The following is a 16,308-nucleotide window of genomic DNA, read 5'->3' as shown; positions in this document are numbered from 1 at the left end:
GTGCTGTGCCATGTTAGAGATGAGTTCCCAGAGGATAATTTCCAAGGTATGAGAAGAGGGAAGATAATAAATATGTGCATGAAAAGCAATCACCACTTACAATGGGGACATTTCTACTTTCCTCATTTTACTCTTTGCCCAAAACCTTTGCATGACCTATACCAGCAGTATAAGTGTTCACTGTAAGTGAAGACTATGTTTAATACTTACCATAATATGGACTGTTTTACATTCTAAAGAGACTTTACAGACCTGATCCTTCAACTGCTTTGCTGAGGGAAGAAATGTCAGGTGACTGTTTTAGCTACACTAAAGATGGAAACATTTTTCCTCCTAGCATTCCCAGCAGGAGCTTCATGCTTGGAAGTGGACATGGGCTCAAACGTTTGGATATTGTCAACAGCTTCAGAAGAGGGAAGCAAACATTCATAACTGGGTTGCTTGCTCCTCAGAGCACACCAAGGGCAGCACTGTATCCTGGATGTTGCTCAAGTCCTTCCTGTAGGTAGTATCTATAACTTCTCTTGGTCTGCCTTCCATCCCATAGTAATCTTTGTGTCATCTACAATAAAAGACAGCTATTTCTTGATCAGGACACACAGGCAGCTAAGAAACCACAGCCTATGAAGGACTTCAGTGCTACCACAGTAAAATCAGTAAACGATACTAAAAAACTGCCTCTACCATAGCTTCAGGGTTCCACTTGATTCTGAATCTTATTGCCTTTGCCCAATCCAATTAAGGCCTTACCAGAGCAGAGCAGAGGGGAAGAAACACCTCCCTTGACCTGCTGGTCACACTGACTTTGATGCAGACCAGAAATCCAGTTGTATCCTGGGCTGCAAGAACATACTGCCCACTCATGTCCGGCTCTTCAAACCTAACAGTACCCTCAAGACCTTCTCAGCAAGGCTGATTTCAATCTATGCTCCCCAGTCCAATCCATGTAAACAATCAAGGTGTGACTGGACAAGGTTCTGAGCAACCTGATCTAGTTAAAGGTGTCCCTGCTCACTGCAGGGGGGTTGGACTAGGAGAGCCTTTAAGCACGCCTTCCAAGCCAAATCGTTCTATGAAGACATCTGGCGTATCCATCAGCCTGGAGGGGGCAGCAGCAGGCCCACGGCATGGCTGCTTCTCCCTAAACCTCAGGCATGCCCGGAGCAGAGGTCAGCCTGTTTTACCTGCAAGGGACACAACTCACCACTTCTACAACACTGTTGGAATAAAATACAAATAAATCTCACATGAACTACCGCAGAGGCAGTTGGAGGGGGATGGGAGGGAGTGGATCAGTGAAGCAATTCCCAAGTGTGCTAGTTTGAAGCAGGTTAGAATGTTTTGGTGAGAAGAACTACATTACAGGCTGTGGAAAGAAAACAATGGTGATGCCTACTTTGTTCACAGGCTTGCTGAGATGTATAGAACAAGAAATAAAAACATTAGATAATCACTCTCACTTGGGCTGCTGGCTGAGCTGCATCTCTCTAACCTCACCCTCCATTTTGGGCTAATCCACTTTGCTTCCTAACCGCCTGGTCAAACCTATATTCTTCCTTGGGACAGGGGGAAGGTTGAGATGGGTAGGAGGAAGGTGAAGAGGTGGATGAGAGCCCCTCCTGGGGACTCAGGTTTCTGGAGGGGAGTTGTGTTTCTGTATTACCTTTTACCTTGTATATTTCTGTCTATAACTGTATATACTGTAAATATCTACTTGTATATTGTGCTAGCTGTAAATATAAGCTTCATTTGTATTTCCAGAGCTGGCTGAGTCTAGTCTGGGTGATTTCTAAAGTGTGGGGGGGCAGGGAACACCCAAACCATCACACCAAGCCAGTGGAAGTGCTGAAGCAGATGGTGACAATCAAGTGTAAGATCCTCTCTGAGGATGGAACTGAAGGGTTGAGCATCTGACAGCATCCCCTAGGAGCTCTGCCACTCTCCTATTGTATGCTGACAGCTTCCTAGTACTCCAGCACACAACCCTTCCAGCAGCAATGGATGTGGGACTCTTCTTGTGATAGGGCTTCTTGGGCTTTAAGGCTACTTAATTCACTGCCTTTGCTAGGATGACCGAAGCTGTCATTCAGGTAACATTACCAAAGAGAGGACAAAAGCACCTGAATATCTTCACAGTGTGATATCATCATGCATCACATTTCTACAAATGAGTAACTTCAATGGAATTGCAAGCATGGACATAACAAGAAACTGTATTTTTACACTCCCCTAACAAAACATTTGCTTACCTTCCGATAAATCATGTGGCACATAGCTACCCTCAGCTTCATGCCAGCCCGTAGTACGTGATAGAAATATAAGTGGTGCATTATGGCTAGAATAAGAGTGCACACAGACAGAGCAGCTGCATAGCAATATGCAATATTCAAAGCAATCTCATCTGAGGAATCATAGTTTTCAAAGAAACTAATAATTTTCCCCAAAAATACTGGCTGAACTATTTTGAGGGTTTCCTGAAAGAAAAAAGAAGGGGGAAAGGTTATTAGTAATTTCATGATATCATGCTACCCAATCTTGTAACCCAGCAAACAAGAGACAAGTACAGTCACAGGTTGCCACCCATAGTATTTTCTTTATTTAGCTCTAAAATTTCAGCCCAATTTTTAATCAGTGTAATCCAAAAGATGTCCCACATGAAAACTTAGCTGAATGTTTAAAAAGACATCTCTCAGTTTCCACTCAAAACTCTGATGTTATAAAAACTGCATGACTATGTATTACACTTCCATTTTAAAAAGGTGACAGTGTGTCCTTTAGGCTCTTTTGCTGTATGGAAATAGCTGGTTTTATAATGGCCAATTAACTCAGATACATAAAACACAAATCAGCATTATAAAGCAAGTGAATGGTTTGGAAAGCATCAAAAATGCAGCACTGAAATCAGCTCTCTGTTCCATGCACATAATCCTGCAGCTAAACTCAGTTTCTCAGTCTTTGCAGGGCTATGGCTCTGATTTACTTTCCTGAGAGAGCACATGAACATTACAGAGTCTCAGAACAGCCCGACATTAAGACACCAGTTTGTATCATGCAACTGAAGGGGCCAAGTCTCACACTGCTGTTAGCTAAGAAATGTCATCTATTTTACACCACTTACCTCAATCATTGTGAAAATTCCCAAAACTAAATAGGATTTCCAGTAACAAAGGACAATGGCTTTTGTTAAGTGTGGCATTTTTCCTCTCTTTTTCGCTTTCTGCACTTCTTTGTCCCAGTACCTAACAGATAATAATGCAAACAAGATGAAGGACAGAAGGCAATTACCTGGTATAAAATACTTTCAGCCAGATGGCCATGATGGATTTAATGTAACAACAACAAAATGTACTAAGTTATTAGTCATTCCTCCTCGCCCACAAAAACATGTAGTGCTTAGCATTACAGGTCTGTCCGCTCTTGTAGAATCACAAACACTTCAGCTCTGTCAACTACTATTGCCTTTGACACATTTGACAATGAGGAACCCTTTCTTTCTTTCTTCTCTTTCCAGTTCTGACACCCACTCACCTTAGTTAAGAGCCTATTACATGATCTCCTGACTGTGGACTAAACTTGAGCCAACACAGAGCGTCTTTATCTTCCTCTAAGCTCTGCACTTCCCCAGAAAGGTTGTGACGCGCAACCCTTTCTCATCTCTGGCCCTTCCTCTTTTCCACCACATGCTTCTATGAGGACAAGCAGATATGACAAAAGTGCAGAGAACTGTCTGCAGCAGTTTGACAGTTTGGCCACTTAGGACTCCACATGTCTTTCTGAAGGCAAGGATTACAGCAGCAGAGTGACAACAACCCTCGTCTGCCTGCAAGCAGGACACAATCTGTTCCCATTGCAAAATCACAGAAATAACCAGGTTGGAAAAGACCTCTGAGATCACCGAGTCCAACCTATCACCTAACCCTGCTAATTAACTAACCCATGGTACAACTACCTGAAGGGACATTGTAGCCAGGTGGGGGGTGGCCTCTTCTCCCAGGCAACCAGCAATAGAACAAGGGGACACAGTCTCAAGTTGTGTCAGGGTAGGTATAGGCTGGATGTTAGGAGGAAGTTCTTCCCAGAGAGAGTGATTGGCATTGGAATGGGCTGCCCAGGAAGGTGGTGGAGTCACTATCCCTGGAGGTGTTGAAGAAAAGCCTGGATGAGGCACTTAGTGCCATGGTCTAGTTGACTGGATAGGGCTGGGTGCTAGGTTGGTCTGCATGATCTTGGAGGTCTCTTCCAACCTGGTTGATTCTATGATTCTAAGTGCCTCATCCAGCCTCCTCTTAAACACTCCAGGGATGGGGACTCCTACCATTTAGAGGTTATGGAATAAACCAAAGCCACATTCTGCATGGTCCTTCTAATCCAAGATCCAACAGCTCAGCAGCCCACATCACGAGCAGCAGCAACCAGTATGACTTTAACAATAAAGTTAACAAAATTTAAGCAGGTTTCTTAAAGCACATTTGGCAGCCAGGATACTCCTCTTTGCTTCTGGAGACTAAATATTTAGTCAGACTCTCAAATGCTGAAATGACTCTAAAGCACAAAAGCTGAATTATTTTTGCAACAAAGCACATGAGTTAACAAGATGCAGAATGGGGAAGAGATTTTTATTTGTAACATCTTTTTTTTTATTTTCAAACTGTTACAAGGATTATAGAGTTACTGTCCACATGCCTCAGAAACAAAATTGAAACTCTGTAGATTCTGTGGTGTTGGGTGGCTCAAGAAAAAAAAAAAAAGGTTACTTCCTTAAGTGGCTATTTATGAATTATATTCTCTACTTCTTGGCCAAGTACAATTTTTTTTGCATGCTGTATTTTCTACCATTTCCTGACTCACAGAAAGTGTGCTCTTTTACTGTAAGAATCGTTGGAAAGAGTCCATCTTCCTCCACAGCAAACCCCCTGCACTGCTTCGTGACACAACCATAGAATTTAGCAAAGCATTCCAGATATGAAGGTGTTAAAAGCTGCACTTCTATGAGCTTATCACTCTTTCTTCAGCTAACTCATCCACAGCAGGATGATGTAAGACCTGATCACAACCTTTAGTTTCTGGATTCTTCTTACTTTTTGGCACCGAATCAAACTATTATAATAGTTAATTTCCTCTACCTTCAGAGTAAAGGCAAAAAATATCAAGGCCACGATTTCTTTATACAGAAGACACCTTTCACTAGTAGTCACCTCCTTCTCTAATTATATTTAACCAAAGATTATTTTAAGACAAAAACGTTCTCTATTGTAAGGTTCAAGACAGCTTACATGAATTGCTACCCTCAGAAGGTATTTCCCTATTAAAGAAAAAAAAGATAAACCCTCCTGGGTTCACAATGATATCAATTGCTACACAGTCCATGAAAGAATATTTATATCCCTTCTCCAACAGGATGAGATTTAACAAGGCCAAGTGCAGGGTTAGACAATTTGGGCACAACAACACCAAGCAGTGACAAAGGCTGGTGACAGAGTGGCTGAGAGCAGCCAGGAAGAAAGGGACCTGGGGGTACTGGTAGATAGTAGCCTGAACATGAGCTAGCAGTGTGCCCAGGTGGCCAAGAGAGCCAATGGCATCCTGGCCTGCATCAGGAACAGTGTGGCCAGCAAAACGAGGGAGGTTATTCCTCTCCTGTACTCAGCACTGGTCAGGCCACATCTTGAGTGCTGTGTCCAGTTCTGGGCTCCTCAATTCAAGAGAGATGTTGAGGTGCTGGAACGTGTCCAGAGAAGGGCAACAAAGCTGGTGAGGGGCCTGGAACACAGCCCTGTGAGGAGAGGCTGAGGGAGCTGGGGGTGTGCAGCCTGGGGAAGAGGAGGCTCAGGGGTGACTTCATTGCTGTCTACAACTACCTGAAGGGAGGTTGTAGCCAGGTGGGGGTTGGTCTCTTCTCCCAGGCAACCAGCAACAGAACAAGGGGACACAGTCTCAGGTTGTGCCAGGGGAGTCTAGGCTGAATGTTAGGAGGAAGTCCTTCCCAGAGAGAGTGATTGGCACTGGAATGGGCTGCCCAGGGAGGTGGTGGAGTTGCCACCCCTGGAGGTGTTGAAGAAATGCCTGGCTGAGGCACTTAGTGCCACGGTCTAAATGACTGGATAGGGCTGGGTGCTAGGTTGGCCTGGATGATCTTGGAGATCTCTTCTAACCTGGTTGATTCTATTCTATTCTAACAGAATAAAAACATGATTTAGACTCAAGCTTTTAGATGCTCAAGGTATTTTATCTACTTCACTGAAGACTGGCATATTTTCAACCCACATCTATTTATACACACACATATAAAGAGCACACAGGTATAACTTAACTTAGTTTGTGCTCAAAACCAAACCCAAGAAAAATAAAACCACACACACTCTAATAAAACATTGTTTACTTTCTTTATAAGGAGAAATTCCAAACATTTCTATAGTCATTTTACCACAGACCAGAAGATTCACACTAATGTATTAAGGATTGCTGCAGTAACAGTTGAGTGAAAGTATTTTCCAAGCATTCTGGAAAATATTAATGACATAATGGAAATTCTCTAAGGCATTTTTGTTATGTATAACTTAAAAAAAAATGCTTACACAGTAAACAGGTACTAAATGTCACAGTTCTTCACCATTTGAAACAGCAGATCTTGTTAAACTTCACTTCTAATTTTAGAATAGGAATTAGGCCCTTGCCTTCAGCAGCAGAAAAACAGTGAAAATTAACAATTATTTTTCTCCTTACCACTGCAATTCTTCTCCAAGCTTCTCTGAGGAATCTTCTGGCAGCACTTTATACATATCATCTTCTTCAAGCTTTCGTTTATGGCCAGTAATAAATAAGGGGTTCAGCCACCTATAGAAATACAAATTATTAATAAACTGATCAAGGGACCACAAGAGTAACTTCTTTCCATATTAATTTCATTCCTTTACCCCTCTCTTCCCTCTTCTTTTCCAGGGTCACTTATCCACACTTTTTCCTATGACTTTCTCTTACCTATGAATTAAGTCTTTGTCAGTGGACAAGGAAAGGGCAACTAATGTCATCTATCCAGACTTCTGCATGGCTTTTGACATGGCTCCTCACAACACCCTTCTGTCTAAATCACGGACTGTTCGCTGGATAAGGAATCAGATGGATGGTTGCAATATTCAATAAGTCAGTGTTCACATGGGGACAGATAACAAGTGGTGTCCCTCCAGGGTCAATACTGGGGCCAGTGCTCTCCAGTATCTTCATCAGTTTACTATAGACAGTGGGATCAAGTGCACTGTCTGCAAGTTTGCAGACAACACCAAGATGAGGCGTGCAGTCAATGTGCATAGAATAGAATCAACCAGGTTGGAAGAGACCTCCAAGATCATCCAGTCCAACCTAGCACCCAGCCCCATCCCATTAATGAGACCATGGCACTAAGTGCCTCAGCCAGTCTTCTGGGCCCCTCAATCCAAGAGAGATGTTGAGGTGCTGGAATGTGTCCAGAGTAGGGCAACAAAGCTGGTGAAAGGCCTGGAAAACAAATCCTATGAGGAGAGGCTGAGGGAGCTGGGGGTGTTTAGCCTGGAGAAGAGGAGGCTCAGGAGTGACCTCATTGCTGTCTACAACTACCTGAAGGGACACTGTAGCCTTCCCAGATTCTGGAGAAGGAGGTGCAGAGACTGGCTGGGGGGAAGGTATTTGAGGCACTGAATTGCTTGCTTTTTAAACAGAAACCTTTTTAGTTCTTAATTTTGGCACTACATTTGAATTTTTCACACATAGTGCAAAAATTAATATGAAAATTAAACCCCTAAGACATAGATTAAAAATTGAGAGTAACAACACAGTTTTACACGAGCAACCACCTAAACAAACATCTGGCATCCCAGTTCTGGGGTGAATTACCCACATCAGAGCTGTAGACAAAGCAGAATTTTTATAGCTTGTGATATTATTGCTAAGTGTTTCTGTAATGTTACTGGTAATATTTTCAGTGACATTAAAACCAGCATACCCAAGAATAAAATCACCCCAGGACCAAAAATCGTCTGAAACTTTAGCTTTAGCCTTCTTATAAGCTAAATCAATAAAATAAGCAACAATTTGGGCTTTTATCCAATTAAATGCCCAAAAACCAAAGCCAGACCAGAGTAATGCTCCAACCAAATACAATAGCTGTTTTACTAGCTTCATTTTGATTCCCAGAGTTAATTAACAGTCACTCAAATTAATTTTGCCCCACGTTGGGGAAGCCAAATAAAAGATGTGGTGGTTTGGCTTTTACCCACCTCCCCCCACACTTTTAGAAATGCCCCAGCTAACTCAGATGGGCTCTGGGAATATAAATGAAGCTATTTATTTACAGCTAGCACAATATACAAGCAGATATTTACAGTATATACAGTTATAGACAGAAATAGACAAGTAAAAAGTAATACAGAAACACAACAGCCCTCCCAGAAACCTGAGTTCCCAGGAGGGGCTCTCAACCACCCCTGCACCTTCCCCCTGCCCCTCTCAACCTTACCCCAATCCTGAGAAAGAATAGAGGTGCAGCCAAGAGGTTAAGGAGCAAGGTTAGTGGCAGTGAGGTTAAGGAGATGCAGCTTCATCTAAAGCCAGAAGCAGAGTGAGAAAATGGCAAAAGTTATCTAATGTTTACCCTTCTTGTTCCCATACATCTCAGTGAGACTGTGAGAGGAGACACAACCATTGTTTTCCTTTTTCAGCCAATTATCTAGTTCTTTTCACCAAAACATTCTAGCCTGCTTCAAACTAGCACACCAAACTATTTCTATTACAGAGTTTGGGAAAAAAAATACACTTCCACTCTGTAGCTGTGTTTTTTTACCACTGCACAAGCATGGAAACACCTCTAGGTAGAGGCAATACTCTGTATCAGCTGGCACAGAGTCTAATTTTCTCACTACATTTAAGATGCCACCCCTATCTACAAATCTTGTCACAGGAAACTAACTGAATAAGATAAGAAGACTGAGATTAACAGTCTCCAAGCCAAAATCTCACATGTGATCTCCCAGCAGTATGGTCAGAAAGTTGAGTCAATGTACTTCCTTCTCTGAGCACTGATTGCTCTAGTATTACCACAGAGTCATAGAATCATAGAATCATAGAATCAACCAGGTTGGAAGAGACCTCCAAGATCATCCAGTCCAACCTAGCACCCAGCCCTAACCAATCAACTAGACCATGGCACTAAGTGCCTCAGCCAGGCTTTTCTTGAATACCCCCAGGGACGGTGCCTCCCCCACCTCCCTGGGCAGCCCATTCCAATGGGAAATCACTCTCTCTGTGAAGAACTTCTTCCTAATATCCAGCCTATACCTACCCTGGCACAACTTGAGACTGTGTCCCCTTGTTCTATTGCTGGTTGCCTGGGAGAAGAGGCCACCCCCCACCTGGCTACAATGCCCCTTCAGGTAGTTGTAGAGTCATCCTCCAAGGCCCACCAAGAATGCTGCCCTTGCAAGCAGAAGCAATAAAGAGGATCTACCCTTCTGCTATGATTCCTAACACATTCTGAAGTAAGCCTCACTGACACCACCTCTTTCTCTATCTCACCTTCTAGGTGTAATCTTCCCTCCAATTCCAGATGCCTCCTGCTACATATCCTCATCCCCACTCCCTCCAAAATTCCTTTTATTCTCCTTTCGCAGATGGGATCCCCAGCTCCTACTGGAAAACCTTGGCCACTCAGATTCTCAACTCTGCAACACTTCATCTCTGTAACTCTGGGCACCTTCATCCCAAGAAAGCCGAAGAGCTGAGAGTACAAGTGCATTCCAGTTATACCAGTCATTTCTCGTAGTTTAGCCCCACACTTGTATCAGGCAGCAGAGCAAATAGATAATACACATCTGTCAGAAGAAGAGGTGCAAACATTAGTATGTGCTGGAAGCCATAATTTCCAAAAATGCTCAAATCTGATAATAGATCCTGGAAGGACTGCAAACAGGTGCTAAAATGATAAATACTGACAGCCACTACAGCCTTCTTATTACTAGAGCAATTGTCTGCTGCAGCAAAGGTGGTAAAGCTCTGTCTAGACATTAGCACAAGTCAGATTTTCTTCTGTAGCCTGCAACAAACTTGAAGATCTCACACATGCTCGAAATTAGAACAATAGGGTGTGCAAACAATCATTTCATTCACCTTCCCAAAATAAATAGTTACAAACAAGAACACAAGGGGTTTCACTTAAACTTAAGGAGAAATGTCCTAAGGGTGATGGAACATTGCAACACGCTCTTCAGAGAGGTTGTGGAGTCTCCTGCTCTTTCAAAACTCATCTGGATGTGTTCCTGTGCAACCTGATCCAGCTGTACCTGCATTAGCAGAGGCTGGAGCAGATCATCTCCAGAGGTCCATCCGACTGCTACTATTCTATGATTCTAAGTCACCCAATTTTACAAATAAGAAAGGACTTCCTATGTCCTAAAGCTGGTTCATGCCCCACAGCACCTTACTCCCAGGCATCCAGACAGACAGCACAACTCTTCTTAGAATCATAGACTCAACCAGGTTGGAAGAGACCTCCAAGACCATCCAGTCCAACCTAGCACCCAGCCCTATCCAATCAACTAGACCATGGCACTAAGTGCCTCAGCCAGGCTTTGCTTGAACACCTCCAGGGACAGTGACTCCACCACCTCCGTGGGCAGCCCATTCCAATGGGAAATCACTCTCTCTGGGAAGAACTTTCTCCTAACATCCAGCTATTCTTGGCCTCAAGGCAATTGTTTTCTTACAGTGTTTCCTTATATTTAAGGAAAATTAGCAGCTCTTTAAATATTTAGGGAAAAAAAAAACAGAACTTAGTCCAACTATTAAAATACTGACAGAAATGCCATGGTCTAGCCTTGGGCTCTGTGGTAAAGGGTTGGACTTGATGATCTGTGAGGTCTCTTCCAACCTTGGTGATACTGTGATACTGTGAAATGTAAATATAATTGTACTGCACATCAAAAACACTTTTTGTAAGGATCATGGCTATTCATTTACATGAGGAAAATATTAACTGCTGCTCAACTGACATTTTGACAAATATCACAAGTTAGTAATTTAATGTACAGGGTTAACACTTCAGGGGGAGTGACCTTGAACCTGACCCTAGGTGGTCTTGACCCCTCCCCAGGGATGGGTCTGAACACCACCAGGTGATTCATGGTTAGCCCACTGCCCCTTCCTGTCTAAAGGTCTATAAAAGCAGGGGGACTTCCTGTTCTCTCTCTCTGCACTCCCTGCCTCCTTGCTTACCAGCATCACCATCCTGTGCCTGATTCTCTTAGTTTTACCATGTGGCCAGGGAGCTGGGGGTGTTTATCCTGGAGAAGAGGAGGCTCAGGGCAGACCTCATTGCTGCCTACAACTACCTGAAGGGAGGTTGTAGCCAGGTGGGGGGTGGTCTCTTCTGCCAGGCAACCAGCAACAGAACAAGGGGACACAGTCTCAAGTTGTGCTGGGGAAAGTATAGGCTGGATGTTAGGAGGAAGTTCTTCACAGAGAGAGTGATTGGCACTGGAATGGGCTGCCCAGGGAGGTGGTGGAGTCACCGTCCCTGGAGGTGTTCAAGAAAAGCCTGGCTGAGGCACTTAGTGCCATGATCTGGTTGACTGGATAGGGCTGGGTGCTAGGTTGGACTGGATGATCTTGGAGGTCTCTTCCAACCTGGTTGATTGTATAAAAGAGGTACAAACAGTCTCAGCTGTGCTCCACAAAGCAGACATATGTGGCAGAAAGCACAAAAGTAACCAAGTTTTTGCATAAGATGGATTCAGAAAGATTAACACCTTTCAAATAGGTATGGCTTAGTGGGAACAGGGGAGCTAGGGAACTTGAAGTTTGCCACATAGTTTGTCTCTCTACTGAATCCATGATACTTAGTTTTCATGAGAAATGCAGATTTTGCCTCCCAGCCTTGTATCCTAATAGTTTCTCAGCCAAAGTGATCATCACCAAGAGGTCAGAGATGCACCTGTTTTGGGAAAAAAAAAACAAACACAACATTCTTGCACCCATGGGAAGGTGTTTGTCTGATGTCAATTGCCTATGAAAGTTCATAGCTGTTGTTTAGTTTTATGCTTAACTATTCCCTGACTTCACCAGCCCATTTTTTCAAATGGTGCATCAGAGGAACTGCACTTTCCCTTAAGACCTACAGGTGACAAATCAAAACTGGGATGGTTCACAATGACAGCACTTACTTAATCACAACTACAACAGTGGTTAGGAATACTCACTGACTAGCTTTGCATTTCTTGCTCAGGCATGTTACAATTAAGTTTTCTATATACTGCCTTATGAGAAGCTGATTAGTTTTATAGAGCCTGGAGGAGCAGGTGGAATCCCAGAAGGTAAATCTCTGTGAGTTTCTTCCAACACAGGACTTTAGAAAAAAACAAACCCTTTTTCACAGGTTCCATGGCACAACTGCATGTTACAAACAGAGTTAATAGTGTTTTTCCTTCGGTACCTTAGCATGTTAGCACAGTGTTTGTGTGACTCATGCAAAGATTAAGTCTCTACCCTTAGAGTAGCATCTTTGATGCCTAACAGCCCTTTTAAACTCTTGCAGTATGTTAAAGGTACAATTAGAAACAGATGGTACTTGTTAGACAAGTCTGTTGCTTGGATTTTATGGTCAAATAGCATCAGGGCCCAAATCACTGCCACAATTTCCCTACAGATCATAATAAAATGTCTCAAAGACCAACCAAACCAGCTTCTGTCTGGTTTGACTCAATTAATCTGCTCCATTGAAACATTTCTTCTTTGGCCTCAGTTCTTGCTGTCAACCACAGGTAAAAGCAGACATGAGGCAACTATCTCAAGGCCATTCAGCAATTTCTGCCTGGTGGACTAGAGAGCTCTGTTTGCTCCATGACAGAGTTACAGGGAAGATCTGCAGACTTCAGCTCACTTGTGGTAAATACCACTTGGAACAGTATTAGCCTACAACATAGTCCATAAGTAAGTCACAAGTCTCCTTTCTGACAGATAAGGACAGAACCAAGTTCTTCTCCAACACCTTTAGCATGAAAATCAGGATGAGGCAGTCCTTCCACACCTATGGAAATGGTTACAAGGTTCCACTAGCTACTGCTGCCAAGGTCATGAAAACAAAACTTATTCTAACATTTAACAAGGAGTATATATAGGATATCTATTACAGAATCACAAAATGGCTGACATTGGTTAGAAGGGATCTCTGCTGGTCCTAACCTCTGCTCAAGCAAGACAATCCTGCACCAGTTACCCAGGGCCATGTACAAATGGCTTTTGAAGATCTCCAAAGATGAAGACTCCACAATCCCTCTGGGTGACCTGTGCCAGCTCTCAGACACTCTCACAATGAAAAAGTGGTTCCTGATGTTCAGAGGGAATCTTCCATGTTCCAGATTGTGCCTATTGCTGCTGGGCACTGGGCACCACTGGGAAAAGCCTGGCTCCATCTACCTTCAAGCATTTATATGCATTGATAACATACTCCTGAGCCTTCGCTTCTCCCAGTTGAACAGTCCCAACTCTCTCAGCCTCTCCTTGTAGGAGACATGCTCCAGTCCATTCATGATCCTTGTGGCCCTTCACTGGACTCTCCTCAGTATGTATCTGTCTCCTTGAAGATCCCAGAACTGGACTCAGGACTCACCAGTGTGGTCTAAGCAGTGCTGAATAGTGACGCCTAATGCTAACATATAGAGCAACGCATAGAGGAAAACGTAGTTAAAAACCACAGCCAAGCTACAGCAAGAACAATACTTCTGTTGAGGGCAATTGCACTATCCTGACGTCAACTCAATTCAGCACTACAGCCAACAGCAGAAGAAAGTGTTGCAGGATTGCTGGAGTCATCTCACCTACCCTTTGGCCTTAAACTCTCAAAAAAACCCTTACTGATGAGACACTCACCTCCACTGAATTCTTACAGCCTGTTGCACATCCCTTCTGGATTCTCATCTCCACACCAATCAAGTACTGTACACAAGGCAGAATTTCCAAATCAAGCAGCAGATGGAGAGAACAGTGCAGAATAAAAACTGTCAAAAAAATCTCAGTTTTCAGGCTATTGGTAGCTAGCACAAATTCAGGGCACCTCACATTTATCCATCATTTTTAAAGTAGTAATATATTGCACTACAAGTTCTATGTAAACGTTAACCAAGACAAAGAAAATCAACCCTGAGCATGCAGGAAGCTGTGGCAATTCATTTTGTGACTCATTTATTTCAATAGAGAACATGGCAAAGACCCAGCACAAGTCCACATATTTCTGTTGCATTAGAGAAAAAAAATGCATAGAAAGAAATAAATATTTTTAAATCAGTTATTGTTGAGCTTTCTTCCCTGGAATATTACAGGAACACAGGATATTAGGGCTTACAAGGAACCTCTGGAGACATTCGGGTCCAACTCCCCTGCCAGAGCAGGACCGCAGAATCCAGTTCAGGTGGTACAGGAACACATCCAGACAGGTCTTGAAAGTCTCCAGGGGAGACTCCACAGCCTCCCTGGGGAGCCTGTTCCAGTGCTCCATGACCCTTACAGTAAAGGAGTTCTTCCACGTGTTGAGGTGGAACTTCCCGTGCCCCTTGTTCTATCACACGGCAGAAGTGAGAACAAGCTGTCCCTTCCTTCTTGACACCCAGCCCTCATATATTTATATACATTTATTAGTCTTCTCTCCAAACTAAACAGCCCCAGGTCTCTCAGCCTTTACTCATAAGGTACATGCTCCAGTCCCTTCATCACCCTTGTAGCCCTCCATTGGACTCTCTCAAGCAGATCCCTGTCCCTCTTGAACTGGGGAGCCCAGAACCAAATGCTATATTCTAAGTGGAGCAAGAGCTACTATTATGGAAGTCTTAATAGTACAAAAGCTTTCAGTTGTGTTATTGTAGACTATGTTTGAAGATCTTTAGAAGGTTAATTCTTTTTCTTTTCAAACTTTAAAATGACACTTAGTCCTTGAAGAACTTTTAGCCCAAAAATAAGAACTTCTGCTTGTCCACTGCAAATTTTCAGAACAGTTCAAGTTTCACCACCTCACTGATGAGTCTTGAACTTCACACTGGAAGGTCTACTTCCAGACAGACAACTTAGCAGATGTACACCAGGACACCACATGCAGATTATGCCCTGTGGAATTCTCTGCACTTGGAGCAGAACTGGGATCAATCTATTTCACACAGCCTGCTGTTACTCGAGTCACACACTCTTAAGAAGCAAATCAACCAAGCCCTTCTCTTGCCTGAAGGCTCAGGCAAATTAAAGAGTGCTGTAGAGAACTGTTACAGGAAGCTTGCAAGTACAGCAACGGCTTGCATAAAGAACATCACTGAAACCTCAACTTAGCCATAAAGGAAAACTTGTTAAGACTGATATGTCTCTTGTTAAAACAGAGATTACCTAACACTGATCTCTTTAAGGAAGGGTTAAAAATAAAGCTCAGAGAAGTAGAATTTGTTGTAACTCAGAAACTGTACAATCAGGCTGCATTATTCTTTAGTAACAACAACAACAATGATAAAATAATAAACAAAATTAAAAATGACTTAAAGAAATGAAGGAAGTATATATAAATGGTGATGTCAAATACTCTTATCCCCAGGATGGACATAAAATGGACTCGATACCAATCTATTACCTGAAGAAAGAGGAGCAACATCACAGGGAAGAAAGACTCATACCTCAGTCCCTCATTTCTGTATTTCTTTCTGAAGAAGCTGTTCAATTTAAAATAGGACCCCCACCTCAGTCTTTGTCTTCTCTTTCCCCGAGTACCTTTCTTTTTGCTAAAACTTCTGTGTAATCACTTGGTTCTTACACATCACCTCATTTTAGTCACTCAAACACAGGGTTCACATGATACCTTTCAGAGACCTTAGCCTAAATTTTTGCTAGTATGAACTATAGATAAAAATGTGAGGCTCTGAAAGAATCCTGAGTACCTTCTGCTCTGCTGGGAATGTCTCTGTTCTATCAAGGCGATTAGCTGATCAAAGACATCAGTCTGGAAAGCAGCCCAGAAATAGTCCCTGTTACTGCCAGAATACTGATGTCACCAGGAAAAAGATTAAAAAATAAATTAGAAAAAATGGCTCTGTAACCTGGTACAAACCAGAGGGACAGCCAGTTGCAAATCAGTAACTCACTGCTCTGGCTGCAAAAAGCTTTTCACCTCTACAGCAGTACCTTGAGCACTGATAAGAAAAGAAAGTGATTCATTTCTGAGGGAGCAGATACACAAGAGCGTAGCATAAACATTCACTTCCTGCGTTTCCCTACTCCTGGGCCCTGACGTTACACACCCTGTAACATTACAACACA

At 43.0% G+C, this 16,308-nt stretch overlaps 1 protein-coding gene across 4 annotated transcripts in view; it reads right to left on the bottom strand.

Annotated features, from left to right (window-relative positions):
• Positions 1 to 16,308, bottom strand: part of ABCC4 (ATP binding cassette subfamily C member 4 (PEL blood group)) — a 209,482-nt gene that overhangs the window by 183,384 nt on the left and 9,790 nt on the right. For all 4 annotated transcript variants that reach the window (XM_064143883.1, XM_064143882.1, XM_064143886.1 and 1 more), the window contains exons 2-4: positions 6,724 to 6,834; positions 3,119 to 3,239; positions 2,250 to 2,474 (exon numbers count right to left, since the gene is read on the bottom strand). In XM_064143883.1, the coding sequence (XP_063999953.1) occupies positions 2,250 to 2,474; positions 3,119 to 3,239; positions 6,724 to 6,834 (457 nt within the window). The remainder of the gene's footprint in view (positions 1 to 2,249; positions 2,475 to 3,118; positions 3,240 to 6,723; positions 6,835 to 16,308) is intronic.

Source organism: Pogoniulus pusillus, chromosome 5 (assembly GCF_015220805.1).
Source record: "Pogoniulus pusillus isolate bPogPus1 chromosome 5, bPogPus1.pri, whole genome shotgun sequence".
Taxonomy (NCBI): domain Eukaryota; kingdom Metazoa; phylum Chordata; class Aves; order Piciformes; family Lybiidae; genus Pogoniulus; species Pogoniulus pusillus.
Note: the sequence above shows the minus strand (reverse complement) of the source record. Positions and strands in the feature narration are given on the sequence as shown.